Source organism: Talpa europaea, assembly GCF_964194135.1.
Source record: "Talpa europaea genome assembly, chromosome: 8".
Classification (NCBI taxonomy): Eukaryota; Metazoa; Chordata; class Mammalia; order Eulipotyphla; family Talpidae; genus Talpa; species Talpa europaea.
Window position 1 is genome coordinate 63,042,307 of NC_140075.1, and position 9,699 is coordinate 63,052,005.

The 9,699-nt window shown below is 50.0% G+C and overlaps 1 protein-coding gene and 1 pseudogene across 2 annotated transcripts; both read right to left on the reverse strand.

Annotated features, from left to right (window-relative positions):
- Positions 1–263: 263 nt before the first annotated feature.
- On the reverse strand, positions 264–1,419 carry LOC311176096 (epimerase family protein SDR39U1-like; annotated as a pseudogene). The gene is made up of 3 exons: positions 1,387–1,419; positions 926–1,044; positions 264–643 (listed from the first exon to the last, which is right to left on the reverse strand). The product of its transcript is annotated as an epimerase family protein SDR39U1-like (transcript).
- Positions 1,420–5,571: 4,152 nt separating this feature from the next.
- Positions 5,572–8,211, reverse strand: LOC311175584 (chymase-like; the record flags this gene model as incomplete). The annotated part of the gene is made up of 5 exons (XM_084240511.1): positions 5,572–5,715; positions 6,070–6,324; positions 6,533–6,668; positions 7,356–7,506; positions 8,154–8,211. 5 exons carry the CDS (start codon positions 8,209–8,211, stop codon positions 5,572–5,574), a joined length of 744 nt encoding a protein of 247 aa, XP_084096637.1.
- Positions 8,212–9,699: the final 1,488 nt, after the last annotated feature.

Genomic DNA, 9,699 nt, shown 5'->3' on the forward strand with positions numbered 1-9,699 from the left:
GGTCTTTTCTGAGTCATCAGCTGTGGGTGCTGATGTGGCCACTGTGGGTCCTGACACGTCCCTGCGGGCGTCACCAGGCAGCAGGAATGGGGACGGGGCAGCCTTCATAGAAAGCCTTGTAGGATGACACGCCACAGAACCAGAAAGGGCTCAAATACAGCATTACCTGAGCCTTTTAACAGTATAACGAGGAAGCTTCTCCTGAGGTCTGGTGCTCTGTCCTGAGCCTCCCCACTTAGGCTACAACTTCCTTCAGGGAGCCCCTATCTCCAGAAGGAATACTGGTAGCCAGCAGCGTGTCCTCTGTGGCATGACCTTCTGGCCTCCAGCAGCATGATGGCACACTCTCTACCAAAGATAGCTTGCACCACAGTGCTGGGGAGAGGTATGAAGGCTGGGCAGCCCAGAGCAGCACCCAGGGCCTGGGCAAACTCAGCATTTGTAGTGGTGGAGGCTGGAGCCACTCCATTCAGAACTCCCTGCACATGGTTTGCTTCAATGGTGTGGGCCAAGATTCCTGCTAGGTCCCTTATGTGAATCCAGGGGAAGAACTGGTAACCTGAGCCAATGGGGCCTCCTAGGCCCAGGCGGAGGGGCAATAGCATGTGACCAATGGCACTGTCCCTGCGGCCCAGCACAACCCCTAGAACAGACAAAACAGATGATTGAGAGAGGCCCCTCAGCCTCCAGGTAGCCCGGTGGTTCTGCTCCTCCCGTTTCCCTTCCTCACTCTGCAAGCTGGTTTATGATTCAGCCTGCAGCAGAGCGAGGGTGTGGGGCATTGGGATGTCCATCCTCCTATCTGCAGACCAGTCAGAAGTGGTGGCACTCTCCCACTCTGCAAGCGCAGCCCTCTGATACCCCCACGACCCCAAGCTGGTTGAAGGAGGTGGATCCTGTCTGATACCCAACCCCGGCTTCTCACCGGAGCGCACCACCACCTGGCGTGTAGAGTCTCCAGGAAGCCTGGCAGCAGCTTCCCATTTGGTTACTAGGTTGGAGAAAAAGTCAAAATCCCCCCCCAGGGCTGTCCTCATCATACTCCTAGTTCCACCTTCTATATGGTCTTAAAATGTTGATATCCTTCAAAACTGGGTTCTAAGGACAGTCCTCTGTCCCTCGTCTCAACTTTTTATTGCAAACTTCTATGTTGGTGATAAGGTCTCAGGGGGAAGGGAAGGGCATCGTACTTACTATGGGAATCTGCACATACACACACCTCATAGGCCACATGAAAACACCTTGTGAATAATAATCTGTGTTCTTTGTCTAAAACTCTTGTTTTGGACTGAAAGTTTTGCCCCTGTGGCACCACCAGAAAGTGCTAGGCATTGATACCATCAGGAAAACAGGATGTTTTTCCCAGGCCCAAGAAAAACGATATACCTGGGTCAAGATGACAACAAACTCTGGGGACATGATGAAGACCAGGGCACCAACTGTGATGGGCTGTTGGGGTGGGAGGTTTGCATATGCTTAACTGTCTTTGCTTAGTTCACTAGAAAAGGTTGGCTTGAGATGGGATGTTAAAGCGGGCTTTGGGGATAAAATAGCCCCATTCCCTCAGATCACCGGTTTTCTGGCAATAAAGTGTGTTTGATAGATTCAATTCCTGTGTCTGTTCAGTTGGCTTCAGGCAGTGACAGCCAATCCCAGATTTTTCTGTTACATTCCTGTGAGTGGTTCTCCAGCACTGGGTCTGAATGATCATGATCATGTACTTTGTGTCCTGGGCATCTGGGTCCTATGTGCTCTGGTTCCAAGGCGTCTATGAAGATCTTTCTGATACATGTACTCTCTCTCAGTTTTTGTCCTGGATCCCTATGAAGATGTTTCAGAAAAAGTTGCTTGCTCTTTGTCTTTCAGTTTAATCATATTTGTTGTGAAAATAGGTGTACTCACTTTGAAATCCATTCATTAAAAAGTACCCAGGCATTTACAGTCTCACAAAACAGGTGCACTGCTGTCCTTTGCTGTAGGCACGGTGCTGTGCTGCATTTCCCATTGCCTCAAGGCTACATTCCACCAGGGCTAGAGGAGGACAGTGACTTGGGTGAGAGAGGGCAGGGGTTTCAGAAGCCTGGCCCTCACCCTTTCTCAGGTGATTTCAAGGAGAAAGGAAGGAAAGCATCATCTTTTTGTATTTGATGTTGTGTTGGAAATATTAAAACATGTCTAATTATAAAAAATTTAGGCATATACAAAAATAGGGAGGATTGTACAGAGAACTTGTCTTCAATATATGTACATAGCCAATTTTGTTCCATTTACTTCTCATTCCCCTTCATGTGCTTCCCCTTTTCTATCATTATTTTGAAGTAAATCTCAGTCACTGGTATTAGGTATTTTGCTCAAGGTCTCACACATGTCAGAACTAGGATTTGCGTGAACCCAGGCTGTCAGTTCCAGAGCTAGCATGCTTTTGCCACTGTACCTTACTGCCTTTCAAAGAAAATTTTGAGTTTCCAGCTCTAATAGCACAGTGAACCCAGGATTAAGTGAGATGGTATGTATGAAATTTGCATTATTCTGTACAAATGACACATTTTCATAGTTTGTATTTTTCTCAATGTGAGGTTATTATATATTTTTTCCCCAACAGATTTTAGAGAAGTTGTGCTGCTCTGGGTATTAACATCAGGTAAAAGCCTCATGGTGTGTTCTGATAGCTATCTTGTTAGCTGTTGTCTCCCTGTGATTGGCAGGGCTGAGGAACCCTTATGCTCAAAAGGTGCCATGCTGCAGGAGGCCAGTTGGGGGAGCCTTAGCCCCAAGTGCAAGGCAGGCTGAAGGAAGCAGAGGCTGCTGAGACAAGACTGAAGGCCAGTGAGTCCCGAGTCCATAGGGATGCTGGTGAATGAAGAGGTTAGGAAATGGGTACAGGTAGTTAGGAATAGGGTGCCCCAAGCCCATTTATAATCTGAACAGTCAGTGGGAATCAGGAAGTTGCCCCCCAGGCTCAGGTGCCCTACATCCATTCATCAGTCTGATTGAGGAACAAACGTGAGACCAACAGGGCACCCAGAACCCAGTTAAACATGGAATGTTTGGACCACCAACACAATAACACAATGCAAAAGCAACGGGCCAAAGCTGGTTTCGGCAAGGCAGGCCACATAACATGGGAAACTTGGTGGGCCTCAGTAACCTGGGAGACCCCATAGGCGCCAAGAGACACAACTCGGAGAAACCCACTAGCCAAACTCCCACTCCTTGCGCACTGTGTCAGCTCTTGCTTTTCAGCCTTTGGCGGCTCCCCACTTAGGACCTCTCTCTGTTCAGATATCTTTCCTGTCCTTTTCTCATATATCAATAAATCTCTTTGGTCTCGACGTGGAATTCTTTCCTCGCTGAAGACAAGAACTAGAGAGCCATAGGGGAGTCCCTGGATGCTCCTGGCCACACTCACTGGGCTGGATTGGGTGGCCACCACGACCTTTGCTAAAGATTGCAGAACCCCTGTGCATGGCAGTGATGGACAAGGAGAGACCGTCATGCCTTTGCCCCAGTGCAAGGCATCCCATGCAAGCTCAGTTTCTCCCACAGCTTCCCGGAAACAGCTGGAGTGATGTGATCTGGATGTGCAAGGATGTTTGCTCCTATAGTGTGTGCCTGGGCCAGTGGGGGACGGAATGGGTGCACATGCTTATCCATGCATGGGAAATGCATAATGCTGAGTCCCTGGTAGTTAGAAAGTATGGGGCTTAGAGATAGCCTATAAACAAAATAAATACAGTTATTAATTCTAACCTCTAGAGAAAACTACCATAAATATTTTGATATAATTACTTACAGGTTATTTTTTGCTATGCATGCTTAAAATATAAAATTACAAAACTGAGATTCTACTATAGAATACTTTATATTGCTTTCTATTTATTTATATATTTTTAAAGTATTTGAACTTTTTTTAAAAAAAGATTTATACAGGAGCTGGGTTGCAGGCCAGAGGGGCAGGGGGTGGGAGGATTCACCAGAGGCAGAGTGGGGAACAGAACAGGTGGATCTACTGAAATACACTGCCAAGGGTAGCAGTGGGTATACAGGAGCGGTCTGCTGTGCCATATGGGTTAGTTCCCTGGCCGGGGATTGAACTTGTGCTGCAGTGGCTGCTGATAGCTTCATAGTGCTGAAACTTAACCCATTGCACCACCAGGGAGGCCACAGATTTGAACTTTTTAAAGATTTTATTTATTTTTTATTTTTGGGTAGAACAAGTGGGGTGTAAGCCAGAGGTGTGTGTGGGAGTAGGTGGAGAGGATTCACCAGAGACAGAGTGGGGAGCAGTACAGGCAGATCTACTGATATGCACTGCTGAGGGGAGCAGCTGGAAAGACAGGAGGTCTGCTGCCCCATGTGGGTCAGCTCGCTGACTGGGATGGAACTCTGAGGTCCTCACCATGACAGTGCTGAGACTTAATCCCTATGCCACCAGAGAGGCCCTGTGTTGCTTCTTAAAAGCATGATATTCTTTTACGTTTTCCCGTGATTAAACTTTTTTTTGAAAACAAATTTTTAATGAATTAAAAAAATTCAGTCATATGAATTTACCATTTAAACTTTGTTCCATGGTTCTAGCTTTATTTTATTAAAAATGCTGAGATTAAATTCCTTATCCATGAACCTTCGTGTATAACTCTGACTTTTTCTCAGAGGTGCATTCCCAGGGAGGGTTCACTTGATCCCAGGGCTTCACCTTGCCTGAGAAGGGAGGAGGCTATGGGCTGCTGCTCCTGTTTTCCCTGTGTCTGGCCTGCCCTGTTTTCTCTCCTCCGGTGAGTGCATCAGCTGGTAAGTGGGCTGAGCAGCCTCCAGGCTGCTGAATTCCTGCTGGTTTGGTGCAGCCTCTGTCCGGGGGTGGCCTGTGTGTGGACCTTGTGACCTCCTCTTCTCTGCTGCAGCGACCTGTTTGCAGCTGCAAGTGAGAGCCAAGCGTCTCTGCACCTCTGGTCAAAGCTCCAGGATAGAGGCTCTTCTTATTGTTGCCTGGAGACATTTCCCTTTGTCCCAGCACAGGGATGGAGGGGTGGGGCTGTTACTACTGCCACCTAGTGGCAGGAGGGCAGGGCGCTCTAAACATCCTGCACCTTGTCATTCAATGTTCTCAGTGATTCTGGACATCTCTGAAGAGAAATCAAAGTTGGTACAGGGTATAGGCAAAGAAGGATCTGCTGTAATTTTTTGTTTGAGATGGAGAAATGGAAACTAACTCTCCAGGAAAACTCTTCCTTCTGTTTCTTATATTTTCTTCATTATATTCTTCCTATCACTGTCTCTTTTACACATGTGTGTGTGCGCACACACACATACACACACACACACGTCATAGCTTCCAGGCTGCCTGGGCTGGGTATCAGGTTCTACATATTGGGAGAAACGAGAGGCAGGGAGAGGGGACATTCCCTCAGGTCTGGCAGTGAGGTCTTTATTGAGGTTTATGGAGGAATCTTTTTGAGGCTTAGGGATGTGCTGGAACTACAACAGGAAGTGGAGGCAGCTGGAGAGTGAGTGGAACAGGGAACCTGCTCAAGTCCAGTTCAGATTTCTTCTCAGGCTGCCCGGGCTTCAGGGTTAGTTCTCCTTCAGGATCTCATTGATCCAGGGCCGGTAATGGGAGATCCTGGTGTAGACAGCGGGGGGCTGGCCATCGGATCTCCCATAGGACACAATGCCCTGGGCCACCCCAGCACACAGCAGAGGGCCTCCTGAGTCTCCCTGTGGATGGGGAGGGCAGGAAAGGGAGGAGACAGGGAGGGAGGGAGAGAGAGACAAAAAGATGAGCCCGGGAAGTCCTTCACTCCTGTCTGACCATCCTGAGTCCAAGTAGGGTCACACCCTGGAGCCTGGCTCCTCGTGGGGTCATCTACCTTGTCCATGCCCGTGCAGGGCCTGGAGGGCCGTCAGGGGCTGCACGGGGCCACGCAAGAGGCTCCACAGAGAGACATTCCCGCCTCCCAGGCGCCATGATCGCAAAGCCAGCGCTGCCCGGCAGCCTTCACCCCATCTCCTTCAGGAGAGTCTAGTCCCTGCAGAGTGATTTGTGGAGAAGCGTGGTATTCCGAGGATCACCTTAAACGCAGACTTTGTCTTCCTGGAATTGCCCACGCACAGCTGGAGATTGTGGTCAAACTTGCGGAAGTGTCTGCAGGCCTGGGGTTCCAGGACTCTCAGCTTCACCTCTTGCAGAGTGTGGGAGCCCGGGCCGGACACGTTTGTTCTTCCCCAGCCTGCCACCCGGCACATCTTCCCAGGTGGGATGACATTGAAATGGGGTGCCAGGGGGAGGGTCCCCACTGCCAGGGTCAGGTTGGCTTTCTCCTTGAGCTGTGAAGGGAATGAGGGGCTGTCAGCTCTGGACAAGGGACCGGGGGCAGTAGAGGAGCTGGGAGGGACAGCACCAATGGTGCCACGGGAGGGTCACATCCAGGACTGAGCTGCTGGGGTGCAGTCTGGAGGCAGGTTGGGGGTATGGGGACCCGCAGGAGAAAACTTGAGACGACAGGGGGTAGGGAAGGGAGGAACACATCGTCACCTTCAGTAACATGATGTCGTGCTGGACACTCATATCGTCATAGTTTGGATGAGGAAACTGTCTTATGACCTCGAGCTGCTGCCATGTGTCTTCCTTATGTTTTGTGTCATGGGCCCCCAGGACCACCGCTATGAGCCTGTTGTGAGGGGACGGAATGACAAGGGGAGACAGTGATGGTCTGAGATGTGCCGTTCTGGGGAACAGGAAGTGGAGTCTTTCACTGGGTCACCTGATGCTGCCACCCCTCTTCTCTTGGTCCACTTCTGGCATTGGGGGGCTCAGGTATTGCTCGGGGAAGAGTTTTCAGGGAACAGAGATAATTTCCAGGACCTTGGAGTAGCTGGGGACTGAGCAGAGGCCATGGAGGACCCAGCAGGGTCAGCACTTCCTAATTCAGGGCGCCCTGTAGGAGCACCACCCACACAGGAGCAAGAGAGATCAGAGGAGAGGCGGAAGTATGGGGTCCCAATTGGACCCCGTTCCCTGACTCTGATGGAAGGATGGGTTTAGGTTCTTGAGAAGGGCGTAGATAGAGTGTCCCAGAGAACTGGGTGGGGCCCAGTATCTTATGTGTTGGGGTCTGGCAGGGGTGGGTGTACCTTTAGGAGCGACTCTTGATACCTCTCCTTTTCCTTTGGGAAAGGAGTTGTGTTCTCAATGACTGAGGATCAGGCCATCTCTTCAGTGATGTTTGCCCAAGTTTGCCTTCTCTTAAGGCTGACCCAATCCAAGGGCCTCTCCTCTGGTCCCCCAAGGGTGTGCTCCTGGTTCCTACTCTTGCTCTTTAGCCCTGGTTTGGGGTAGACAGGCCCTGAAGTCTCACCTTCCTGCACAGTGGGCGGCTGTCAGCACAAAGTTCCTTCTTATCAGGAAGCCACCGCATGTGGCTAGGTTACCCTGGGGAAGGACAATTTCCAGATAGGCCATGTAGGGGCGGGAGTGTGGCCTGGACTCTGTGCCCCCGATGATCTCCCCTGGAACAGAGAACCCAGGCCTGAGCACAAGCATCGGTGTTCTCTCCGCAGAATGCGCAAGCTGGGCTCAAGAGGGAGAGGCTTCTTACTCACCCTCACCCTGTGCACTGCCCATCCTCCCTCAGGTGTCTGGCGCCTCCTTCCCTGCCCACAGCCTCCCACTGAGTTCTCCTCCCATCATGGAGGTGCAGCAACCATGCAGGTGTTGCTCATCTGGGCTTTCCCCCACTCCCATTCTGCCCCTGCCTCAGCCCTCCTTTTCACCAAGCCAGTCTCTCCAGGCTCCTGTCTCACCCTTCTGCACAGCCCGTGAGTGGTGTCCGAACGGCCATATTACCAGACAACGTGCGGTCAGGAATGGAGAGGATGAAGGGGGCCTAGGCCCTCATACATGCTCTCACATTCTGTGTTGAGAAGACACATATGTCTCCTTTTCTACTTGCTCTGGGATGTCCCCCAATCAATGTGGGGTTCCTGGGAACTATTACATGCTGCAGACAATGGGTGGGCACATCCCTAGTGGAAGCTTCCACTCTGGCTCTTGAAGAGAGAGCCTGGAACCCTGTTTGAGAGTCAACTCTATTCAGACTAAACTTTGTTGTAGGAGCTGATCCTACAGCTTTGGGTGGAAAGGGCCCGAGACTCACCAGCTTTAGCCCTGGAGCACAGGACAGCGAACAGCAGGGTGAGAGGAAGACGATGCATCTTCTCAGAGAGGCTGCCCATAGCAAGTGCTGCTTCTATTTTCCAGCTGTGGGTTTTATAATCCATCAAGCCAGGGCAGGGCAGGGCAGGGCAGGCTGATAACCACAGGAACTGCGTGGTGATTTTCTTCCCTCATTCTAAACTGACTGTCTTTCTGATCAGCAGCTGCCCCAGAGCTGCCATCTGTTTTATTATAAGTGAAGGGAGGCCTGAACTTCCAAGACCTGGCTTCCAGGGTAAACGCTCAACTGTGGTCCCTCATGGGGCTCATGGAATCTAGGGAAGAGATGAGTTACTCATACAGCTCTGCCTGACCACCTGACACATCCTATTCTTGAGTTGCATTCCACCCTCCACTGCTCCCTCAGCTGCCCACGTATTCTCTTTGAACAACCTAGCTTAGGCCCCCAGGGAAACTGAAAACTGGAACTGCCTGTGGTCCTGATTTTTTCCTCTCCCAACTGTTGTTGAACAGAAAATAGAACTGAAAGCTCCCTAAATGTTACCTGGAGCCTTGGTCCTATTGCAACTACTGATCCTCATCTGTGTCATTAGTCTCACAGAATTTACTTCCCTTCACATTACTCCAACTTACCAAACATATCTGTAGGCTAGCATGTGTCATTCAAGAAACAAAGAATTATCTAGTGTTATGTCTAAGAATTCTTTGTCTGACTCCAGGTGACAAATATTTCTTTTATTATTTTTTCTACATATTTTATAGTTTTATATCTGGGTTTACGACCCATTTGAGTCAATTTTTATAAAAGCTGTGAGACTTAGGCTGGAGTTCTTTTTTCTTTTCTTTTTCTTTTCGCATACGGTATCAGGAAAAAGAGCTGAGGCAATGTAGATAAAGTTGCTCCAGATGGGCCCTCACTGGAAGGCAGTTCTTTTCCTTGAATTTTGCCTGGCTTTGATTAAGTGTCCGCTTTACTTCTACAGCGCTGACTCATGGAGACTGTGGGCCTGCAAGGACAATTTGCCTGCCATGTCTTTTAGATCCCCCTGGAAAAATACCAAGTCACAGCACAGTTATTAACTTCACCCATTTCCAGCTTGTAGAAATGCATTTCCTTGGCCCTGACTTGCCCTTTGCTCATGTCTGCTTGGCTCCTCTTCATCTTGGTGGTGATGCCTGGCAGTGTCCTTCATGATGGTGACTTTGAGGAAAAATTCATCTGAACTCTTCCGAGGCCAACTGGAGGCCAGATATGATGCACAGAGACTCACAGATGTGCTGGTCCAGGTGGGGCTAGGGTGAGGCCATGAGGAGATGCTCTCTCTCAGGGTCTGCAAGAGCTCCCCCAAGCAGCTGTCTTCTTCAATTTGCAGCCAGGTGCCTCCCTGGCCTGGAGGCAAGTTTCCTGCAGGGTGGCAGTTTCTTGAAGGCAAAGGCTGCAGGGATGGAGCAGAGCAGGAAACTGGGTATAAAGACAGGAGTAAAGTGTGTATGGAGCAGGAGTAAAGTGCTGTTAGTCTCATTAC